Source organism: Sebastes fasciatus, chromosome 21 (genome assembly GCF_043250625.1).
Source record: "Sebastes fasciatus isolate fSebFas1 chromosome 21, fSebFas1.pri, whole genome shotgun sequence".
Lineage (NCBI taxonomy): Eukaryota > Metazoa > Chordata > Actinopteri > Perciformes > Sebastidae > Sebastes > Sebastes fasciatus.
Window position 1 is genome coordinate 18,995,181 of NC_133815.1, and position 24,949 is coordinate 19,020,129.

Here is a 24,949-nt window from a genome sequence, read left to right on the forward strand (position 1 = left end):
GTCATGAGAACTCACCACACACCAACTCATCGTCGCCCCGTGGACAGTCTGGAACGCCGTTGCACACTTGCGACATGTTCACACAGGTGCGGTTGTCACATTGGAAACTGCCTGGACAAGGAGGTATCCGAGTAGAGCCTATAGGAGATGGACAGAATTATTGTCAGTGTCTTCAGACAGAGACCGTTTTTGTGGCCTGGTGATATAAACTCCTAATGGTTTTCTCAATGCTCAAAATTAGGGATGCTAATTTTGAATTTATTATTAACTGATAACCGACCATCGTTAACCGATTGTTAACCATTAACCCACAAGATTAGTGCGTCGCTTGCAGCGGTGCGCCAGCTGCAGTGTATATGCAAAACAGACAACTGAGTCCCAAGTTCACATGTCCGGGAGAGTTACTGTAGCAGCCACAATGCTGCGTGTATTGTCGTGGACACATGCAGCCACTTTCCCAGTAAAAGTATCCACCACACCATTTAGTTTAGCTGCTAGGTTGTCAGCTGTGTGTCTGCCCGGCGTAACGCTAGCGAGTGTCCGACAGACCGTGTGGGTGTGGCGGCGGTGAGTGTGGGTTTGTCGGTGGCGTTATTGCTGCGCACATAGCAGTAGCAGTGTGTGTACAGTTTGTCGGTGAATAGGTGCTACAACTCCTCAGCTCAAGACCCGAGCAAACTTCCTGTATCCTGCAACAGCGGCTCAGGCTCTCTAAGGTGGGCTCTTAAGGTGGATCAGCTCCTTTAAGTGACAAGCTGCTTCTCTGAGTTTTGCTCAGCTATTTAATTAATTATGAATATTTCTTTTAAGCATTAAACTGATAGCATTAATCGGTTAAAATTCTTAATGTCGGTTAAACAGTTAATTACTAACATCCCTACACAAAATGCAAATTTTTGTCATTTGTATGTACAGTAACTCACCGCAGTTGTCGATACTCTCGTCTGAGGCATCCCTGCAGTGTGGGGTCCCGTCACAGAGCTGCTGGTAGTCCACACACTGGTCCCCACTGAGACAAGGCACCTGGCCAGGACCACAGATACACTGTTGCTCATCACTGCCATCCATACAGTCTGTTTCCCCATCACAACGCCAGGCCTGAGGCACACACTGCCCACCAGTGGCACAGCTGAATTCATAGGACCTGCAAGCTGGAGAAACAGGAGTGTATAAGAGAAACACTGAAGAAAAAAAAATGTCCTCCTAAATCTCTGAATCATGACATGTCGTTACCTGAAGTGGGCATAGTGGGGGTGACAGGTGAGGGTGTTAAGATAACAGTGTAGCAGTTGGTTCTGTTCTCATCCTCTCCATCTCGACAGTCTGTCGTTCCATCACACAACTTAGTGGTGTCAACGCATGTACCGTCACTACAGGCAAACTGGTCAGGAGCACAAGTCACTGCAAAACACACAAAAAGGGTCAAATCTGATCACTGATTCAAACCATGCAGGATGGCTTTGGGCAACATGTATTTAACTAATAACTGACACAATTCAATGCTGTGTTGTTATTTGTACCTTTACTTGGACAGACAGCTTCGTCTGTTCCAGAGGGGCAGTCTCTGTGTCCGTCACACACTCTCTCTGCAGGGACACATTTGTCCCCGGGACACTGAAACTCCCCTGGTGCACACACACACCTATAACCAGCCAAAACATTTCAATTATGATGACATCATGCGGTGCAATCCATCAGTCACTGCTGCTTAGAAACAAAACAAAAAGAAAGTACTTCTCTATGTTGTGAAACAGACATGGACTGAAGAATATTTGCAAAATAATTCTCATTATTTGATTCTTAAAATATAGTTGAGGGTCTGTGATAATGGTGGCATTCAGATGATGTCAACTAGACTCTGATGAAGAGCGAGTCAAGATTTGTTGTTGCCTTAAGAGCTGCATCTTTAGCAGGACAAACTCTGCAGAGCATAGTCATAAATGCCAGTCCATTTAACCATTGACAATCCAAAAAAAGTTCAGCAGAACTGAAAAACACACCCCCTCTCATCACTGAGGTCCCCACAGTCATCATGTCCATCGCAGCGGTGGAGGTAGAGAATGCAACGTCCTCCGGCACACAGGAATTCCCCCTCATCGCACACCACGCCACAGTCTGGACCAACAAAATATAGACACCGTACAGAAATGTAATCATTCAAGTATGCCCACATGTAAAGACACAGAAAACATGTCACAATAAACTAAATTGTCAAAAGAATGAGAAGTAAAAGCATGCTAAAGTCTGTGAAGAACAGTGTCATGCTCAAAAGTGTTTTTGATTTTGTCAATCGAGCTGACTTTGTATATGGTGTTAATTGCTGGATAGAGTGATGATAGATTACCTTGCTCATCAGACCCATCAGCGAAACCACAGTCCAGCCGTCCGTCACACACACGACTGGCTGGCAGGCACTTTCCATTGGCACACTGAAACTCCCCTGGTGGACACAGTGGCATTGGGGTGACAGGTCCGCAGAACTCCTCATCAGATTGGTCAGCACAGTCTGGGTGGCCATCACAGCGCAGAGCCAGGTTCAAACATGGGCCACTGCAGGGGTTGGGGTCAATTCACTTTATTCACTACAGGAATTTCATTCTAGCAGCAAAGACTGTAGACTAGCAGCAAAAAACATTGCTTGGTATTTCCTCAACTTGATCTCAACATGTGATGTTTGATAAACTGAAGTGAGTAAGGATTCACCTTGGCTTGCTGGTACAGTGGAATTGGTCTGGAGAGCAGGTGGATGGGCAGATCTCATCCGAACCATCGCCACAGTCGTCCTCGTTGTCACACACCCACTGGGAGGGGATGCAGCGCCCCCCGGCACAGGTAAACTCTGATTCCAGACAGGGAAGGGGGGCAGGAGGGCAAGCCACACCCTCACACTGCCACACACCATCCTCACAGGAACTGAACACACAAAGGCAAAGAAACACCTCTGACTTTCAATTTGGATTATTAAAGGAGAAAAAAAAGAGTGGAATATACTTAATAAGCATTGAGATTGACTGACCAGTTCTGGCAGTGTTGAGTGATGGTAGTTCCAGGTGGAAACATGGAGCCCTCCCACTCACATGGACACTGAATGGGAACCACACAGCTGTCCCCTGTAGAGCAGAAAACATGCTGACAATTCTGCTATTCTTAGAGCTTTGCCAGTTTGTCCAGAGGGTGGTGCAAGACGAAAGATCATGGGCTCATTAAAATCTTTCTTCTTGGGCTATCTTGTTTGCATATCTGACATTTTGTCCTGAGGATAGGATGGCGGCAAAGTTCATGATGTGTCCACAACAGAAAGGGTTCATGTCTAGGAAGCAAGAAAGTGCTCAGTAAATTCTGATAAATTGAAAAATCTGGCCAATTGGTGGTGCAAGAGAAAATATCATGGAGTCAACTAAATTCATCTAGTGGGAATTATACATATATATATATTGACTATTGACTATTTTTACAGATACCTCATCATGGTCCAAGTGTTTGTTAAGCAGAACTTCTCATCTCATCTGACTAAGGAGCTAAGTGAAAGATCAGCTGATCACCCAAACATGATAAATCATCCTCTGGGGAGCATGAATATCCACACCAATCTGATCACAAGTTGTTTCATTATCTTCCTCTGGACAAAAGTGTTGAGGAGAATCATTAAATGACATAAATATGCACATAAATACATAGAAATATTCCTCCAAAGAGTACATCATCAGGACTAGTTTGGTAAATCTGGCTTACCGTGCCGGACCATGCCAGCAGGGCAGAAGCAGCCCTCCACACAGGAGAGAGCGCCACACTGGGAGTGTGGACTCTGCTGAACGCTGGGACATGAGGGAGAGCAAGCTGGACCACAGGGGTCATACACCATCCCGTTATCACACTGCAGAGCTGCAAGGAATGAGGGGATATAAGAGAATAAGACCAGAGACCATCAGAAAACAAAGACAGGAGTATGAGGTGCAGAAGATTGACTGTGTGAGTGTGCATCGTGCATCTTTGACATACGACAGAGCTCTTGGGACCTCCAGTGGATGTAGACCCCTCTGCGGTTACACTCTTCAGCATAGGCAGCAATGGCTGTACAGAGACACTCGCAGTCCCCACCTGAGTCACAGCTAAAGCACATTAAATGAACATTAAACGTTGAATAGGATACTTTATGCTTAGGATGGAAACTATCCATACACCCTTTCTATTCAAGAGAACCCTGTCCAGTTTTTTACTAGTTGTTTTGATGCTCTGCTCTGTTACTGTTGGTGTACCACCACGCTTACAAAGAAGCACATGCATGCCTTATGCACGAGGATGGAGAAATACACATTTCTGCTAATTGAAGGGCAGTAATGCATATTTCCATTTGGTGGCAGTAATGGACCACAAATAGAAAAATTATTCAAAATGTTTTTAGGGATTATGAGGATATATTCATCTTATTTTGGTGAGACAGGCTGAATGTGCATGTGTATGAATGAGGTTTAGTAATGTAGCCTGATACACACACAGCTCATGAGATTGTAACAAAATATTGTCCATCAGGAAACAGTCTCACTTATCTTAAAATATTTGGCAATGCACTGGTAGCTATGATGAATATCTGTAAAATCAGTGCACAGAGGGCAAGAAATGCTGATAAAGAAGCCATATCGTGGCTGATCGCTTCCCACTGAAGCATCATTTTGCATAGAGCACAGGAACTGTACATAGTAGATTACATATTTTTAAAAGATCATTTCGAGATACTCGAGGTAGATTGGTGGTGTCACTCACCCGCAAGCATCAAAGACACACCAGTCATAATACTGCTGGAAGGGCACCTCAGGATGACACAGAGAGAAGAGCTCCTGGGTCAGGACTGCACACCTCTTCCTGGCCCAGGGCACCCTGTGGGTGTTAATCTAAACCAAAGACAGACAGAGAGAGAAGTTACTTTGCTTTTACATGTGTGTGTATGAGAAAGACAGAGCAAAAGAATTTGCAGCAATGTCCAAGTAAGTAAATAAGTCCAAGTCTAACGTTTCTGTGTGTGTGTGTGTGTGTGTGTGTGAATGTACTCGTGTCTGCGTTGAACTCACAGCACAAGGGTCTCGGAGGTCCTGGTCTGCCACGTCAGGGCAGGAGGGGCTGACCTTCCAGGAGTTACCGAACAGCTCGGCTGTGGACTCCATGATGCCCTGCCGCGTAGTGAAGTCATTCTCTGTGTCCCCGTCAAAGTTACCACACAGGCCCCCGACCCGACCCCGCAGGTGGGCCGCCAGACGCACATACACACGCATACCTGGAATGGCAACATTACCACTGATTTGTTAAAGGTCCCATATCGTGCTCATTTTCAGGTTCATACTTGTATTTTGTGTTTCTACTACAACATGCTGTAATGTTCAAAAAAAATTAATTTTCCTCATACTGTCAGCCTGAATATACCTGTATTTACCCTCTGTCTGAAATGCTCCGTTTTAGGGCATTTTGACGGAATTGCAACAGAATTGTGTTGCTAGGCAACAGCTTGGGTCCATGTGTACTTCCTGTCAGCTGATGACATTCACATACACTGCAACCAGGAATAAACTGGGACACATTTAGGATGTTTACGTGTAAAATTGTGCCAAGGGTCTAAATATTGTAAATTCGTGACATCACGAATGGGCAGAAATCCTGACAGCTTGTTTCAAATGCAGAGTTTCTGAAAACGGGCTGTGTGTATTTCCCTGTGGATTGAGTGTTTCGATACTTTCACAGTATTTATATAAGACTTAAGCCTGCTTTATAATAAAAAAACATTAAAATCTCACTTTTTTATAATATGGGACCTTTAATTAACCTGGATCTACAGCCACGGACATAAGCAATGCAATACTTTTCTTCAATAACTATGGATAAAGTTCAGTAGGAAAATGCAAAAATCTGTAAAAAAAAATGACAATAATAAAAAATATGTACGGTCATACAGATCAATGAAACATTGACAAACAAATGACTACAGAGACACCGGACCCTGAGCATAAAAAGGATGGCGAGAGAGATTATTTAAGGTTGCAGAAGTCGATGCGTGCGTGTCCTACCTCCATCCCATAGCAGAGTGACCCCCAGTCGGGAGGAAAGGGAGACAAACAGGCCGACTCTTTCCAAAGTCAGACCACTGCCACTGTAAGACTTTGGTAGATTAACTGGCATCCCATTTACTGTCACAGCTTTACCTAAAGGAGAGAGAAAAGACAGCTTAAAAACAGCAGCTCCTAAAATTCTGTGGTGCCTATGGATCCCAACTTCCTCTCATGAGCCTCTGCTTCCCCTATAGCACCATCCCTCCTACCTCTCAGCAGATGTATGACGGTGTTTCCCAGGCTGAGGGTGACCGACTTTGTACAGGTGACCCCGGTGCTCCCGCATGGCACATTCTCTGCAATTACACTGAACAAACCACTGGTCTCCCTCGCCAGCACGTATTGGCAGTCGCCCAGGAAAGAGTAGCAGCGGCCATCGAATGTCACATAGTGTGGGTCGCCAGTTGCCACGCACACGCCGGTGCAGGCAGACTGGCTGCAGTGCCAGCGGCGCTCCTTACACACACTGCAGGAATGAATGAAGTATTAGTTGAGATAATTGCATGTTAAACGGATGTGATGCAATGAGACAACTGCATACATTACCATGTGTTGCAGTCTTTAGTGATGGTGTCGTTGCTGTAATAAAGTCGACCGTTATGGTGACATGGGCACTCATCTGGCAGAACACATTGGTCACCCTGAGGTCAACCGGAGGAGACATAATGTACAGTGATGTTAGTCCATACTCATGCCACATCAGGTGTCTTATCATCTGTGTTTCCACTTAATTGATCAGATGCACTTATTCTTTGTTAATGTCTTATCTGGTTAAAAGTGAGATAAATTAGATACATTTCATTCCCCTAGTCTGTGTCTGTTTGGCTGTAATAGTACTCCTTCGACAGAATGGAACGCCCCTTTTATAACAATAAATGTAAGATTTAATGTCACAATTTATGATTAACAAAGCCAAATGTACCAGTAATAATGGAGGAATTATAAAGGTATCATTGATACTCAAGTCACGATACCAGTATTTTCTTTTAACCTAATATGTTGGGAAGGTTACTTATTAAAATGTAATAGGCAGGGTCTGAAATTAAGTTTTTTCCTCACCTGCCACTGTGGCAGGTAACTGAACATCTTTGTGCCAGACATTAGAAATATGGATCATGTAATCTTTATCCCTGACAATTTTTAACTTAGAAATTGCTTTTTAAAAATAATATTTCTTAATATAAGGAAAACCAATCCGCTATTGTGGCAGGTGACCTGAAATGACCCTCTATTTAGCAGTTGGCAATTTCATTCCCTGGTAATAGGTGACAGATTACTAGTTACCCAGTTAAATATGTAGGAATGTAACTATTTTAATCAAAGTTATGTAACTTATAACATTTGATTACTTTTCAACAACAACAAATGTTTTAAACTGGGCAATAAAGCTGAAAAGTCATACAATCATAAACTTAAACCAGGCAGTGTGAACCACACTGATTAGCGTTACTGTCAACCTTAAGTTACGTAACTGTACTCCCCAATACTGTTTGTAACACAGTGAAGGAACAGCTCATGCATTCAGTAGGAGGAAACTTCTGAGCCATGTTATAGCACGTTAGCCCAGCTCCATCAAAAGTAAAAGAAAATAAACATCCAAAATACTTACACCTGTCAGTTATTAACGTACATCCTATTATCAATATTTGCAAGCTAACACCAATAACTAAGCTTATAACAGTGGATTAAATGACTATAAAATGTGGAAGGCGTTTACTCCACTGAGTACTGCAGTGGAACAGAGCCATCATTAATTAGCCTATATTAACTACACCTGTGCTTTGCCTGCTATGACAAGTCCAAACGTCTACTGTGAAAAAAAGGTCTGTAGTCTCAACATTTCACTTTTCAAAAAGATCTCCTTTAGCCCATAAACTAAATTTTGAGTTTTCACCCACTAGTAGCACAGTTCCCTGGGGACAGACGCAGCCAGACAGGGGCTCTCTGCAGCTGGACTGTGCCACACTGGAGCCCTGCTGTTGGCCAGGCGGGTCCAGGCTGGAGCAGGTGAGGAGGCAGGAGCGTGGAGAGTAGACCAGAGAGCCTGGACACTGGTTCACCTCCTCACAGCGCTCCTGGGTGCAGTTAAACAGGCCCTGCTCACACACACTGTGAAGGGAGAGGAGAGAGAGAGAGCAGAATCAGAACTGGCATGTCAGATTGTCATGAAGGGCTATTAAAGTTTATTTAACCCTCTTGAGACCCACAATAGACCCGTTTTTGTCTTTTCTTTTAGGGTGGTACAGGTGGTCTTTAGGGGGAGATAGCAGGTCAACAGTAGATGTCACATAGAAGTGGTGTACATCATCTGAAAGCTGGGAACCTGAAGATTAATTTGAGATGCAGCTCAGCACTGTGTGTCTTCTAGTCATCAATCAGAAATAAACATGAATTAATTGATTGAAATAAATTATGAAAATATATAGGGGTTTAGAACATTATAATGGAAGTATATGATGGCCATCCCCATGCTCTATTATGTCTCATAAATTGTTGCAGCAAATTCTTGGGTTGATACCATTTGTTACACAGATTTGGTGCTAAATGTAACCAGTTTTTACCACTCGAGATTGATAAAAAAAAAGAAATACCACATTAAGACACCAAGATCCTGAGGAACACCAGAGAAAAAGCCATGCTGTGATTTGGGATAAAAATAACTTTTGACATTTTGAGATTTCTGCAAAAATTGCATTTTTCGGCGATTGGATAGCGAGCGCTTCTGTTGTGTAAACTGCTCAGAAACCCCCTTATTGTCAATCTAGCTAGGAAAGCCATCTATCATCGGAATGCACTGGGTCTCTAGTTTGTTGTTTCATGAGGCTGTGATTATCCTAGAGGTCACTACAGGTCATTTTATACAGTGAAGTCTAGCTCTAAAACTGACCCTGCTACAGCCTCTCAAAGACAGCAAGGTCCTCAGGGGGTTAAAGCTTGTAATTAATGACTACATTTCAGCAAAAATCTAGTTTGTATTGAAATATCTGTCGTGAATAAATAACACAAAGTGGAATAACTGCAGTCAAGTGGTTGGAAGTTGGCCCAGCATGCCCTTGAGCAAGATACCGAATCTCTGCCAGCTCAATAAAGTTTCACTTTACAGTTACTAAACTCTATACAGTAGCTGTAAAATATAATTGCAGCAACAAAATGTGCTATGAGGTGCGATGAAAATCATTTCGCTTATCATTCAAGGTGAATGGACGTACTGTACGTCATATTTCATATCAGTGTGATAATTATCCAATCCAGATTTCTTCATAGCAATTAATCTGGTCAATGGTCAGTGCAGGGAACATCTCAGCAGTTTCAACACAATGAAAATGAGATAAACAAATTAATCAGTAGCTTTCTAGTACTATACCGCTCTGACTCGGTCATTATTAAGAGATGGCTCTGATGATCACTGTTGGTAATGTGGTGAAGAGACGCGATGAAATCAACCTATCCTGTATCAGTGAGCAGGAACATAGGAACATTTCACCAGAGCTCTTGCACCACCTCACTGTGGGGTAACATGCTCTCATATTTCAGTCGTTCAAACACACATCACACGCAGAGCAGGGATTTCTTGAAGTAAGGGGGTACAGTTTAAAGTTCCCAAGAGTAGACCTTTTATGTGAACACCTAATACTTCCTAACCGGGTAATGCAATCAAATCCATAACATCAAAATAAATGTGTAATGTAACAATAGCACACACACAAACTCTGTCATCTCTGACCTTCCACGTTGTCCTCAAAGACAAACAGTGTCAGATTTCATAGTCCTTAGCAGACTTTACTGGATCTTCAATAAAACTGTCTATATCAGGGGTTTAAGACTTTATCAGCACTTGATCTGAGGAGATTTGATCGCGCCATGGGATCAAAGCTCATTCAAAAGTACCAGAATCATGAAACTGTGCCAATATTATATTGTATCTGCGGCTCTACAGACAATAGACAAAACATGCTTACACCCTCTGATTCTTTATCACAACTACCACATGATAAAAGCAACACACAGATAGACATAAAAGAGAAAAGGCTGATTTTATGACGTGCTGTAAAAATATATAACCTCTGCAATTGGGTCAGTCTGAGCTTTCACTCAATTAACCTCTACCATGATGCTTCCCTCTGACAGCTTTATGTCTGCAGGCCTTGTTAGTTACAATACTACATCTGTACAGCGCTGTTAATATTTAATCTAAGTGAAATTCTGCCAATAACAGTCAAAGATGGTTCTGTGAAATGAGCTGATCATTGTTCATCAACGACAACAATTGTGGTTTGGTTATACTTGGTTATACAATCTTTTGATTGTACCAAGTAAATTGGATCATATTTCTAGTGAAACTTGGTTCAAAAATATTATATACAAATATTTTAAAGGGACTGTATGTAAGTTTTTACACATATAAACGTGTGTTAATTGTTTTTTTATTGCAAATGTGTGAACGGGTTGTAGCCAAACCTAAAAAATTAGACCTTCTGTAACTTTATGGGTTTCCTCTATCAGCCTGTAGACTGCGTTTGAACTGAACACAAAAGGCACCAAAAAAAAGAGTGATAATTCAATTTTAAAGTGCAGTTTTCTAGTGATACTCTCTTTCAACTAACTCATAAAATCCTCGAGTGCAATATTGCAGTCTTTCGCGATGTGTTTATCACGCAAGTTGATATCGCGATGACGATAAAAATACGATATATTGTGCAGCCCTAGGCTGAAGCAGGAAAAGTTAACACTAGGATCAACATCCGCACATCCATGTGAAATATGTATAGATATTGTGCTTTTAGCTGGCTAATGTTGCTAACGTTAAACAACATGATGCCTGTCAACCACGTTCGGTCATGTGTATGTCGTGTCACTGTTTTGACCGATGCTCGTTCGCATCTACCTAGTGCGAGAAGAAGACACTGACTGACGTTGACTTAACGACCACAAGTGTCACTGTTAACAAGCAATTTCTGATTCTTACATAGAGCCCCTTTAAACCAAAGACATACAGTGTCTATCAAAATGTTTTTGAAAAGTCGTGACAGAAACAAACAAATTAGTGAAACCCCAGCCACATGTGGCTCCCTTCTACATACCAGGTATTACAGTTGTTCTGAAGGACAGCCCCAGGCTGGTACGTCTTGTCTCCTTGCACACAAGGGCACATAGTGATGGGCACACACTGGCCCTGGTGGTCCTGCACTAGTCCTGGTGGGCACTGGCAACCTGGAACACACATCCTGAGACCCATCCCACCACCACCACCGGCATCGCAGCTCCATCCGTCTGAACAGGAGCCCCCACAGGCACGACCACATTCCTGGTACACCTGACCTCCCGAACATTGGACCGCTGGGGAGACAGGAGAGAAGGAGGAAAGCCTTTGAAAAGGGCATAATAGCTTGGTACAGTTTGTGGTTTTGTGACAATTACTTTGGACACAAACTCCATATTACCATGGTAACCAGTAATGGACATCGTGAAACACCACTTAAAGGGGACATATCATGCTCATTTTCAGGCTCATACTCATGTTTACATGTTTTAATGTTCAAAAAAACATATCATTGTTCTCATACTGTCTAAATATACCTGTATTCACCCTCTGTCTGAAACGCTACGTTTCAGCGCCTGTCTCTTTAAGACCCCCTCCCAAAAAAGCCCAGTCTGCTCTGATTGGTCAGTGTTTCCGGTCTTCCACATCTGCGCCAAGGCCGGGCTTTGAAGCAAATTTTCGTAGTGGCCCAAAAATACTTTTTTCCCACAGACTTACATTGAGAAAGAGACGTCTGTAACTCAGTGTATAATGTTTTGTGAGGTAAATCAACTCCCCAGTACGAACACTCTATTAGTCCTTATTTAAATCATTAGGTTTTAAAATTGTAAAATGCACTAATAGCTGAATCCAGACTTAGTTCCCTTCCTCCGTTCATGTGAATGAGACCCAGACCGAGGCTGGCTGAGTTAGCAAGCTGTGACGACAGCGTGACGACAGCGTGACGACAGCGTGACGACAGCGTGACGACAGCGTGACCGAGCCACGTGACCGAGTGGACGCTACTGCGCCAGCTCCATGGGCCCAATGGATGCGGAAGATCGCCCGAAGATCCGGGTGCTTTTCCACTCAAAGTCGAGCCATTTTGGCTTCATGCTCCACTGAGTAACTTTCATAAGAACGAAAGGGGCCCCGCCTCCAACGCTGTATCCAGTTCCCTTAATACATCCATTGACTGTATAGTTGTGACATCACAACCTTACGGAGGTCCTAACGGCTACGGGCTGTTTGCATACTTTGACAGTATTTAGCACCTAGACCTGTAAATCTCACTTTCTACAATATGAGACCTTTAACCAACGGCCTCCCCACTTACGGCAGAAGGTGTGATTGCGCCAGCGGACGGCAACACCCTCCTGAGCGCAGTGTCGGGTGTAGGCAGCGAGGATGGTGCAGTGACAGGCCCTCTGTGGAGCGCAGCCACAAGCCTCCGACAGACAGAGACGGAAATAGGGCTCCCTCTCCACCACGTCATGGCACACCTACAGAATCAGAGAGGGAGGTGGATGTGTGAATAAAAGAGACGAAGGCAAAGAGATAGGAGATTTAACACACTCCATGCAGACTACCTGGAAGACGGGGCTGTGTATGGCGGAGCACACAGTCTCTGCGTACTGTCTCCTCTGGGTGTACGTGGTGCAGGGGTCAGGTGGAGCTCCTCTAGGTAGAGCACACTGCTCTGTGGTGAATTTGCTTGCAAACAACGACACGCTGTTCTCCACGTCGCCTTCTGGGGTGGTAAAGTCATCGTGCTGGTTCCAGGTCAGCGTTCCACACAGGCCGCGCACCTTGAATACAGCATTTACACTTTTTTTTAGCTCAAACAAACAACTCAAAATGGCACAAGGGCAAGTTCTGTAGTTAAAATTTGATTTGGGACTCAAAGGGCACAAGTGAAAGAACAATGAAGTGTGAAGGTCACCTTATTTGCGAAGCCAGGTAGCAGGGTGATGAGGACCAAAGGTCCATCTAGGTGCCAGAGCAGCTGGGCTCCAAAAGTCTGGATGAGGAGAAATGAAGAGGAGGCTCTACGCACAACCAGGTCCCCCGTCACCACAGGCAGCGGCTCTCTCAGGCCATTCAGTGTCACTGTACCTGGAAGGAACAATACCAACTGTAAGCAATCAAAATAAAGGACTCTCACAACAGAAAGGGTAGTTTTAGAAGTCCTCGCCAGTAACTTTCATTCATTAATGAGCTGAAAGAGAAAGACGTTAAAAAGCTCCATAGAACTGAGGGGAACTGCAGAGTTGAGGGATTTTCTGTGAGTTTGTCACTACTACAAGTGACATAAGTCATTTGAGCCATTATTCGGAAAAAAAAACAAAACAAAAAAACACCTTCTCCCACCCACAGATCTGATCCAGAGATACTGAAAATGAATGGGCTGAGTAGATATACATACAAAGAACAAAGAGAGTCTTCACTAGAATGATTTCATTTCTCTATTAACAGACAAGTTATGTCATCATAATTCTACTGTCCCCATTGTCAAAGTGTAAATTGATAATTTAACTGCAGTCCTGACAGGCATAAGTAGTCAGGTCGCAGCATATACAGTAAGGCCCAGACACACCAACCCGACATCAGAGAACTAGCGGCGATGAAGGCCGACTGTTGCGTCGCCTCAGGTCGCCTTTGTCTTGGCCGACAAGTTGCATTAGAACACACCGCAAAGACTACAGCCGACGGCCAGTTAGCACGTACGTTCTGCGCCTGCGTGAGATGAAATAACTCTCCACACCAGAAGGCGGCGGCAGTCTGTATTCGTCAGTCAAAAAGTTTCAATCCAGATGTTCATGTCGTTGTAAAAAATATCCGTGTATTGGAACGATCAGATGAGATATAGATGAAAAATGAGAAGAGCCTTTTGCGTTTTTCCTCTTGACTTTACTCGTTGGTTCGCTTTCCTCACTTCCGTTTCTCTTCTCGTGCACTGATTCGTTTGAGCTGAACAGCCAATCAGAGTGATTTGTGGCTCCACTGCAGATTCATCATGCTGAATCGGCACGGTCAGACTAGAGCCGACGGTGCGGGACACACCGCAAAAACTAGGCCGACAGACGCTCACCGGCGGCCTCAAAGTGTCTGATGGCCAACCGTTGGCTTGGTGTGTCAGGGCCTTAACTCACCAACCCATTCTCATCCAAACTTATTGCATACTGACACTTTCTTGACTACTTGGCGTTACTTTCTAACACACTGGGTAGCCCAGCGCGTCAAACTATGGCGCTCCACTATGGTCGCAATAAACACATGGTTAAGGCAGGTTAGATAAGGTTTAGGCAACAAAACCACTTGGTTATGTTTAGGAAAAAACAACATGGTTTGGCTTAAAACTATAACGTTTGTAAAGTGAAAGTGAACAGCCGGGTGCTAAAGGGTGCTTTGTGTGTTGATATTTGACGCCCTGGGAATGAGAACAGGCTGAACTCACCAGTGTCTGTGATGGTGACTGTGGTGCGGAGGGCTGTGACTGACATCTCCCTTAGACAACCCAGGCCACCTCCTCCTCTTCCTCGTGCTGTACACTCCCCACAGCGCACACTCACCACCAGCTTCCTGTCAACAAAGTCCTAAACACACACAGAACATTAGCACAAAGGAGGCTGCTACACACACAAATGCATTGTGTGTCTGTGTCTGTAACTGCATGTTATGTGTCTCACCTCCACAGCAGTGAAGGGACAGTCTCCTCCCTGTAGCGAGTACCTCTTTTTGTCAAATGTGATCACCTGTAGCGCCCCCATCAGGCTGCACTGGGCTGCACACTTCTCCCCAGTACACTGCCACTGGCCTGCTCTGCACACACTGGGAGGATTAAGAGTAGAAACACGAGGATGGAGGGTTAGAAAGTGATGAATGGGAATGGGTGAAAGAGAAATATATATATCGCCCTTACCAGGTGTTGCATCTCTGCTCTATCCTGTCCCCTGACTGGTAGGTGCGCCTGCGATGGAAGCAAGGACAGTCGTCTCTTTTCAGACAGAGTCCCTGGTGAAGGTAGAGGCTCGGCGGACACTCGCAGCCCCCCACACACTCCTCCCTGCACTGGCCCATGGCTGCAGCAGGCCCGGGGGGCTGGGGAGACACACAGCTGGGGGGACAGGAGGACACGCAGTCTGAAAACACCTGACCTCTGGGACAGACGCGACCTGGAAAGACAGAGAAGGTAAAGGACCATACTTTAGCATCATGTATACTTTACATTCCTGCTGCAGTCTCTAAAAGAAGACACAACTCATACTAATATGTTATGAGAATTGTTCTATTTCATTACCACACAGGGTGGCTGTCCTCCACAGTATGATGACGTGTTGCTGAGCACACTCTCGGGCATAGCTGGCCAGCGTGTCACACACTGCTGAATCCTTATCTTTGGGTGGCAGGCTACAGTACAGGTAGAGACAGGTGTCTATGTACGCTGCTGGGTCCAACTGAAAGTCACAAAGACACACACTTATCACGTCTGCATTATGCATCAGTACACCAGTGTCAAAAAGCATGCAAAAAATGGACTCCACTGTGAATCTCCAAAGTTAGAAATGTGCAAATCTTGTACATGGTGGCTTTAACCCGCTGAGACCCACATAGACCCATGAGATTTCTGCAAGAACTGCATTTTTTGGCGATTGGATGACGAGCACTTCTGTTGTGGAAACTGCTCAGAAGCCCCCTTATTGTCAATCTAAAATAGGTAGGAAAGCCATCCATCCTCTGAATGCTCTAGGTCTCTAGTCTGTGGCTGTAAAGTTTCATGAGGCTCTGATTATCCTAGAGGTCACCACAGGTCATTTGATACAGTGAGGTCAAGTTTAAAAAAAATGGTCTCACTACTATGAAATGGCTCCTATGGGGACTAACATCATCACACATGAATACAGTTGAGCTCATTGGATTAACCAGAGTCTCAGCTTTACAGTGATACCCAATGCATGTAATTCCAAGACTGTTTATGGACCCCAGTATGCAGAAATATTCAAACACACCATTTTTAGAATAGGCAAAAATAACACATTTATACTGCACTCACACAACAGCATGATTTTTGCCCCAAACTGGATGTGATTATCATAAAGTGGGCATGTAATTCACATATCTTGAGGTCAGAGGTCAAGGGACCCCTTTGAAAATGGCCATGCCAGTTTTTCCTCGCCAAAATTTAGCGTAACCTTGGAGCGTTATTTAGCCTCCTACCCAACAAGCTACTATGACAGGGTATCAATGGATTCCTCAGGTTTCACATAATATCAGTACCTTCACTCTAGCTCTAAAACTGAGCCTGCTACAGCCTCTGAAAGACAGTAAAGTCGGTCTGGATCGGGTCAACTGAGATACACATACAGCATTGATTATGTGGGTTTACTGAGAGGCAGACAGAGTATGAATGTGTGCAATGATAAAGGCACAGGTATGAGGGAAAACCTTTACAAAATACATGTCATCATATAACTAACGAGTGTACCAATAATAGGTGGCATGTAAAGCCAGAGAGAGGTAGGCTGTAGATTATTAACCAGAATTTTCTAACACTTATTCATTCATTTCAGAGTTTCAGAGAGAGATATTTTAAAAGGACTAAAACTAGTAATTCATTCTGCAACTGACACTGTTACTCATTACAGTCCCATGGCTCACATCAATCTCATTCCTTGGGACTGCTCTAACAATAGACCACTGGTAAATCATTGACTCTCAGGACCGTTTTGAATTACAGCTCATTAAAGTCTGGGCTTCTAAAGAAATCTGATTGAAGCATCTGTTAATAACCAAACAGACTACCACGGAGTGAAAAACAATGAGTCAGAAAATATTGGTGACTGTGATGAGGATGGTGTGTCTGACCCGGAGGTGGCAGTGTTTGAAGGGATCTTCCAGCAGTCGGTGACACACTGACTCTGCCTGCCTGCGTAGGGCAGGGTCTCCTGAAACATCACAGCTGTGGCCGAGCTCAGCCGCGTCGCTGCAGCCCTGCAGGGGAAAGCGCGGCACACAGAGGGGCTCCATTACCGAGGGGGCATCTCATTAATACACTTTCATTTATTTTGAATACAGTAGAAATGTCACAGAACGGCTGCGGAATTTTTGGATGTTAGAAGCATTAAAATGGTTTCCAGTGTATATTCAGAGAGCACAAAAATCTTATACTGGTGTCTCGTAAAGAAAAAATATAATAGTGGTAACAAAAAGCTATAATGTTGCAAAAAAAAGTGAAATACTCATTCAATGCATTCAGTGCAGTACTTCATTCTGCTGGTCAGGAACTTTCCACGAGTTGCCGAAGCTGGCGGCATACTGGGACACAGTTCCACCCATTGTGGTGAAATCATCTATGGTAAGACACAAACGGGTTACTAATGCATTGCATTAAAACTTAAATGAGCTATCAAATCAAGAGAGAATTTGGGAACAAATAACCCTGGGTTGGAGACAGTAAAAAACAAAAACAGAGTGTGTGTGTTTCTGTTAGGGCTATCAATTGCTTCAAATATTTGATCGCGATTAATCGCAAATTAATTGCACATTTATTATCTCTTCAAAATGTACCTTAAAGGGAGATTTGTCAAGTATTTAATACTCGTTTCAACATGGGAGTGGACAAATATGCAGCTTTATGCAAGTGTATGTATAAATTTGTTATTGGAAATCAATTAACAAAACAAAACAATGGCCATGCCAGTTTTTCCTCGCCAAAATTTAGTATAACTTTGGAGCGTTATTTAACCTCTTTCCCGACAAACTAAAGAGCTTCACTTCACACTATCTTTAAAACTGAGCACGCTACAACCTCCGAAAGATGTTGAAGATTAACGCATTAACTTTGACAGCCCTAGTTTCTGTGTGCGCTTGCATCTGTTACACTTTCCGCACCGTCAGCATTGTTGTTGTAGACTCCACAGAGCCCCCTGGTGGCCGCCAGGTGCTCGGCGGTCACCGTCAGGTAGACCGTGTTGGTCAGGTCGAACTTCACTCTCACTCCCAGGCCGCTCTCCACAAACACAAAGTCCCCCAGCCAATGAACACTCACTCCTGGATGAAGTAAAAAAAAAAATTGTTGTTTTGTCACAAATTTCTACTTTGCAGCACTCTATATTGTTGATCAACAGCATTTCATGTTTTGTAAGGTCAGTGAATAGTATTTCTAGTGGAGGTAAAGAAAACCATAACCCAATATGTAAAACCATTCATACAATTACCTAGTCAATGAATATAAAGTCAAGAGGAATCATGAGATTATGTAAAAAAAAATGCAGCTAATTATTGCAAATATATGTACACATTTATGTGCAAGACTTTTACTTGTAGTGGAGTATTTTAACAGTGTGGTATTAGTCATTTTACTGCAGTAAAGGATCTGAATACTTCTTCCACCTCTGAATACCGATGTGTCATGATCATAAGGGGGATTTTCTTTTATTTGAACCTCGTCTCATGTTGTCCGGTTTAACAATATCAGACAAGAAATGGAACTGAGATGGAGAGAGCTGAAAATAGTTTACCATTTTGGAAGAGTGGCTCTCCATTTGGAACAGGGAGGTTGTTCAGCGTTAAGTTCTTGTGATGAATTGAAACCAAATCCAGACCCAGCATCATCCTCAAAGCCTGAAAGCAGAGGGCCACAGACGCATTACAACACATGCAGACATTTCCATCACTGCTTTTCTAGCAAACATGTCTATCATTAGCACCCAGCTAAGCTCCACAATGTCACTACCATTGTTTATTTATTTATTTATTAATGTCTACCATATTCCCCACCTTGCTGCAGCCTCCTCTCCCGTCACAGACCGTACTGATGTAGACTGCCCAGGTGCCGTCAGTAGATGAAGCCAGCAGGTACGTGCAGCTGCCCTGGAAGTGGAAGTGTTTCCTGTCAAAAGTGCGGTAGTGGGCTCCACCCCAGCTCATGCAGGTGGCCGAGCTCTGAGGCACCCTGACGCTACCCAGCAGACCACCGCGCACCAGAGGGGAGGACTGGGAGTCTGGAGAGGAGGGAGAGGTGGTGTCATTTATGTGATGTTGTCATATGAAATACAGGGCCTTGTGCAGCAGCATTCTCTTACATGTATCTTATATTTTCTCTAAATTTTCTGTTAAGGGTATAGGCAATAACAAAATAATAAAAACAATTTGTGGATACGAGCAAAAATAAGAGGAAATTTGTTCTTATATCGCTTCCTGCATGAGGCCCACAAGCAGTTAGCAGCTCCAGACTTGTGAGAAAAAGACAAGTAAATTCACGTGCACGTCACAAAACCGGTAGTATGTCCGTTATGTGCATTTGTGTGCAGATGTGCATGAATGCTCTCTGACCAGGAAGAAGAGTGTAGGTGCAAGACAAGCAGGTCTGGTCGGAGGCATTCCTCCAGCTCAGCCCCCACAGACTGCTGCAGCACTGCTCCATGGCCATGAGAGAGGAGTTGTGAACTCCAGGGAACTCCTCACAACTCCACGTAGAGAAACACTGGCCACGCACACCCACACCTGGGAGGAAGAGGACAGAGAGAAGAAAGGGGATGAAGGAAGAAAATGGAGAGGAAAAAGGGTTAGAAGGAATGAGAATCATGATGAATTGTTTAATTTCACATGTACAATAAGCATGATGCGAGCCTGCTGTACATGGAACTGATTTGTTGGATTTCTTGTCCTCACCCTCAGAGCAGCGTGGTCCGCCCCAGCCCTCACAGCAGGCCTTCACTGTCTTGTTCACCATCTGGTTCTCCATATCTGGGGGTCTGGAGATCCACAGACGCATCAGGTGAAAAGTCAATATACATACAACACTGAGTCACTGTGAACTATGGGTATTTCCTTCACATTCTCATGGGTCAGTACCACATACAGATACAACATGTTGCCCTTTAAAGCAAGTAAATTGGATACTGTTGTACCTTCAAAAGTACAATATGTACCCCAGCTGATCAGACGTATAGGAAAACAAGTCACGTTAGGCATTGTTTTGAGAAATGCCTCACTATTTTAACTCCTGCACTGGATTCCTTGTCAAGTTATTTCACCAGGAGGGTGTAACATACACATATATTCCTGCCATTCCCCCTCCATCATACCCCTCAAGATGGCTTTTGTCATCTGATCAACACCGGGAATACTGCTGTAATGCTTAAGAAAAACCCTTTTAACCCTCCAGTTGTTTTCCCGTCGCCCATGCAACTTTTGTTTTCCCGGGTTAAAATTGACCCGGCCTGGTTTGACTGTTTTTAAAGCATGCATTATAAATTATCACCCAATTCTGTATTACACCTTTTTGGCCGACTTCATTCCAACTCATTACCACGAATTTTACACTTTTTTTTTGGAATTCATGGTCAATGAAAAGGTGAAAGACATCCTTATTTATGATATAATGAAGTTTGAAAACGGATCAAATTTGACCCGAAGACAACAGGAGGGTTAATGAGCTGTGAACATCCTGATTGATCCTGTTTACCAGCAACTCTTCAAACCTTAGAGACAAAGAGACAGGCCGACAGACAATCACTCCAACTTTTCACTTACTTGTACAAGAAACAGGATGCCTTTGGCCCCTGTTGTTTGTAGTAGAGTGCGATGCCGTCGTCACCCCCGTGCTTGACGCGCATCCTGTCCACATCCAGCCTCCAGCCCTGGGTGTTGTACTGATACACCTTAGAGCAGCTCACTTCGAGCTGCAGCCGTGGAGAAAGGACCCGCTCCACTCTCTCCTCCACCGTGTGTTCACACCAGTGTCTGGAGCACCATACATACATTTAATGACCTCTATAATACTTCATTTTCAAGTTGTGCACAAAGGTGGTTGCATGACGTTTAATACAAGGTCCTGAATGCTGAAGTCAAGAAGGAACGTCTGCTCTCTACTTAAATAAAGATTATAAAACACATGCCAAGACAGCAACAGTTAGTAAACAATGTGTTGATTACAATCATAAATAGTTATTTTAAAAGAGGCTGCAATTAGATTCCTTTACAACATTTTTTTATTAAAATATCATCAGTAAACATTTTCTTACTCAGACCGATGAATCCTGCTCATCACTCGCTGTCGTGTTCTCTTATTCCTTCTTTTGGTGATCTATATATGATAAAACCTACTAGTGGGTGTAGTAGGCCCCTAACGACCCACATCTATGGTGCCCATAGCGACCGATAACGCTCATTTAATGGCCTGATAACAGTCTAATCGGCTGCTATACCCTAGTATACTGTCTACAAAATGAGCTAAATCCTGCTTTGACTGGTCTGAATCATGCTCACCCCATTCCCATCACTGTCTGCAGTCCCAGCAGAGTCAGTAGTAGGGTCTCCATGGTCCTCTCCTGAATGGTTGTGCTTAAAGTTCCTGTAAAAAAGTTTGTATTCAAGTTTTTTATATATATGTACTGTATATATTCAGAATTTCTAATTAAAGAGAGATACCCCAGATGAACAGGGTAAAAATAGCTACCTCTATGAAACTTCCCCAGCTGATCACTCACAATAAGACAATTATTTGTTTGTATTACAAGTTTTCTGAAATTGAATGTTTAAACATGCATATGAGGTATTATCTTATTAAAGGTGTACTATGAATACATTGCCAGAACAGAAATATTGGATTAAAGCCAGGTTCAAAATTCTTGTTTCATTTTGTTGACATATTAGAATCAAAGGTTTTTACAGAGGGGATTTTACCAATCTCTTTTTATCGCTCCATAAATCAGATAATACTGCCAACAGCCGAAAAAATTTATAAAAAGGAATACAATTTTAAATAAATCAGGCTATGAATGATATATGAACAAACCCTTCTGTAATAACCTTCAGAATATAGACAGGAATAAAAATGTGGTGGATATTAGTGCTACTGAAGTGGAGATTTCTGGCTCAATTTGAGAAGACAGCCTTTAAATATATGGATTGGAAAATTCCATTCATTTTGAAAGACACTTCAGTTGATTCTTACATTAAGAAAAGCATTTTTTGTATTACAAGTTTTTTGAAATGTTATGTTTAAATATGCTAATGAGGCGTTATCTAATGTTAACTTTTGGTGAATTTAGGAGAAATCTACAGACGCAAATAGACAAAATGTAGTCAAATAAACACCTAAATGTGTTTTATTTCCACTAGTCTGAAAGAAGATATGTTATGGAAGCAAAATAGCCCAAAATCTCAGAATGTTTTTGCCAACATAATAGCAATTTAAAATAATCAAAGTTGCCTTGAAGGCTCAGAAATAAAATCAACTTGGCAGCTGAAGAAATTCTTAAATATAAAAGTCGAATGAATGATCTGATGATTGATTATAATGTGTTGCTGTGTGTCATTTTGAGTGATCAAATCAATCCATCTAAAATTTCTTGAATATTTAAACATCTTTACAATCCCATCCTCCTGCTACAATTAACAAATGCTGCACTTACCTTTGAAGTGCTTTTGGGAAATCTTTGCCATAAAATGTCCTTGGCTTGTTTTCAATATTTATGTGGGCTCACTGTTCTTTTTTTCTGTCATAATTTATCTTTGTTGTTCTCTCCAACAGTATGTGATACACTCCTCCGTGATACTTTGCTTTATGGCGGGGGCTCCGCTCCTCTAGGGTTTTTAAACGCGGGGGGGGTAAACTCATGGGATGTGCAGTAGCATCTGAACCTGCTGCCATTGGATGTAAGTGGCAAGGTCACAGCTGGGAGGGCGGGCATTGGTCCCTGGACCTGTGACGGACACATCCACTGATCTCGCCCCGTCAAACATTACAGGACGCTGTGTAGTTGATGGCGGGGGTGGTGGAGCCTCAGCCACAGAATAAAGAGGTGTTTGTCAGAGCCTAATCCTGTAAAGAGAGGCGTTTCGGGAAGGATGATGGGGGCATTTATTCAATGAAGCGTGTCAATAGACATGGGGACTGAAGGCTTTTAGACTCACCAATATCCCAAGTCTGACCTCCTGACCCTGGAGCGAGGAGGCTCAAACACAGCTGTCACCACAGTACACCGAAGCTTGAGGAAGGAGATGTAAAAAGCAGCGACGGGCCGGGCTGGCCATCGAGAAGCTCGGGAATTTTCCCGGTCTTGTGAGGGCCGGTCTTTTTTTTTTTTTTAAAAAGATGTTAAAGTGGCAGTAGGCAGTATATTTTTGCCATCATTGGGCAAAAATTCCGTAATAACCTTTCAGCATATTGTAATTCAAGTGTTCTGAGAGTTAACTAGACTTCTGCTCCTCCTCATGGCTCTGTTTTCAGGCTTTAGAAAATCTAGCCCGTGACGAGAGACTTTGACCAATCACAGGTCATTTCATTGAGAGAGCGTTCCTATTGGCTGTGCTCCGGTCATGTGACCGGAACTTAGTGTTCCTTCACCAAATTTCACAATGGCGGCGGAGTCACAAACGTTCTCATTTTACAGCTAAACCATGCACTACAAGATGATTCTGAAAACATTTGAGGCGATAAACAGCCATTAACGTAACATAATATTGATTCATATTTGATCAGCGCCACCTAGTTTGACCGTTTGGTCGGAGTTCGCGAGTGATTGAAAGTCGGCTGTCATAGACGGCAGCTGGACAGCAGACCTCAGATCAGCTCTGACTGGTTGTTTTCCTCCAGTATGTGAAATCTTGCAGATGCTGTTAGGAGCACCTGAGGACACAGAGGCACATGATTTGTTTTTCAGGTTACCTGTTTCATGTACTACTGTCACGATATAGCGACCATTTTATAAAAATAACTTTTTTTAATCATATTTGCTCCAATCTCGCCCACTTCAGCTTTAATTGAGTTTTTAACAAACTTAAATGTACAACCAGCCTGGATCTCGCAGCCCCAGACAGCACAGAGCAGAACGCTGCCTGTCAGACTGGGCCAATCTAATCTAATTTCAACATTGCGGGGGGATACGGGGATATGAGCTGCTCCTCCAAACTTGGGCTGATCCTTGTTTTTGTTGAAATCCAATTGGCTGAGTCATTTTCATTGTGAACTTGACGAACTAGTGTTCCAGCTCACCTAGGCTTGCCTGGCTGGTCTTGTTTCAATTCAGTGCGACGTGTTATACAAACTGAGGAGGCAGGTGTCAGCAAGACATCTTCATCAGCATCATCAGATTCTCTTTATACCACACCAAGGGCATTGGTTTTGGCAGGGACAATAATGGGGCTTTTGGAACAAGTGATTTTAGTGCCTTTTAAACTGGGTGATTTTATATGTTTCACTTGCATAACTGATCTAGAAGTTTGCCTGCAGAAAGAGCAGTTTCAGAGATGCTGGCAGCTGCAGACAATCAGAAGACACTCATAAGCAAAACATTTTGTTTATTCAGGTTTAATTGACACGTCATTTCAAAGTCTTGGGCTGAATTTCAGTACGAGTTTAAAGGTATAAGCAAAACAGTGTGTCATAATTGACTTCCCAGCAGCCTTGGATACATTGTGTGTCTTGTTAGAGATAGCAATGAGATGAGTCACTTTGTTAGTTCACTGCTTCGTCACCCTTTATGGGAAGAAGGGTGAGATGAGTGTAGATAGAGAAAGAGATTGAGGTTGGAGGTGGTGAGAGGAGTGTAGATAGAGAAAGAGAGGCAGGTTGGCGGTGGTGAGAGGAGTGTAGATAGAGAAAGAGAGGGAGGTTGGCGGGACCGGGTATATTGACCTTACAATCAGACATTAGGAAGAAACAATATTTAAAGTCTACAGCTATGCTATGCTGCTAATGTTCAGCAGGTATAATGTTTTCATGTTCACCATCTTAGTTTAACATTTGCTAATTAGTACTAAACACAAAGTACAGCTGAAGTTGATGGGAATCATTAGTTTGGAAGGTATTTGGTCATAAACCAAA

At 43.3% G+C, this 24,949-nt stretch overlaps 1 protein-coding gene across 1 annotated transcript in view; it reads right to left on the minus strand.

Moving 5' to 3' along the window:
- The window catches only part of sspo (SCO-spondin), a 91,659-nt gene extending 69,916 nt beyond the window's left edge, over positions 1-21,743 (minus strand). The window contains exons 1-33 of the mRNA XM_074621288.1: positions 21,388-21,743; positions 20,653-20,862; positions 19,789-19,871; positions 19,450-19,620; positions 18,895-19,118; positions 18,636-18,738; positions 18,007-18,165; positions 17,380-17,465; positions 16,981-17,106; positions 15,416-15,572; positions 15,038-15,290; positions 14,805-14,946; positions 14,573-14,711; positions 13,058-13,230; positions 12,705-12,923; positions 12,452-12,617; positions 11,177-11,432; positions 7,994-8,204; positions 6,642-6,736; positions 6,305-6,561; positions 6,054-6,188; positions 5,067-5,269; positions 4,762-4,889; positions 4,000-4,109; positions 3,733-3,882; positions 3,017-3,110; positions 2,704-2,913; positions 2,345-2,550; positions 2,001-2,115; positions 1,521-1,642; positions 1,234-1,401; positions 924-1,151; positions 16-138 (exon numbers count right to left, since the gene is read on the minus strand). Coding sequence (XP_074477389.1) covers positions 16-138; positions 924-1,151; positions 1,234-1,401; positions 1,521-1,642; positions 2,001-2,115; positions 2,345-2,550; positions 2,704-2,913; positions 3,017-3,110; positions 3,733-3,882; positions 4,000-4,109; positions 4,762-4,889; positions 5,067-5,269; positions 6,054-6,188; positions 6,305-6,561; positions 6,642-6,736; positions 7,994-8,204; positions 11,177-11,432; positions 12,452-12,617; positions 12,705-12,923; positions 13,058-13,230; positions 14,573-14,711; positions 14,805-14,946; positions 15,038-15,290; positions 15,416-15,572; positions 16,981-17,106; positions 17,380-17,465; positions 18,007-18,165; positions 18,636-18,738; positions 18,895-19,118; positions 19,450-19,620; positions 19,789-19,871; positions 20,653-20,862; positions 21,388-21,440 — 5,275 coding nt within the window. The 5' untranslated portion in view covers positions 21,441-21,743. The remainder of the gene's footprint in view (positions 1-15; positions 139-923; positions 1,152-1,233; positions 1,402-1,520; positions 1,643-2,000; positions 2,116-2,344; positions 2,551-2,703; positions 2,914-3,016; positions 3,111-3,732; positions 3,883-3,999; positions 4,110-4,761; positions 4,890-5,066; positions 5,270-6,053; positions 6,189-6,304; positions 6,562-6,641; positions 6,737-7,993; positions 8,205-11,176; positions 11,433-12,451; positions 12,618-12,704; positions 12,924-13,057; positions 13,231-14,572; positions 14,712-14,804; positions 14,947-15,037; positions 15,291-15,415; positions 15,573-16,980; positions 17,107-17,379; positions 17,466-18,006; positions 18,166-18,635; positions 18,739-18,894; positions 19,119-19,449; positions 19,621-19,788; positions 19,872-20,652; positions 20,863-21,387) is intronic.
- Positions 21,744-24,949: the final 3,206 nt, after the last annotated feature.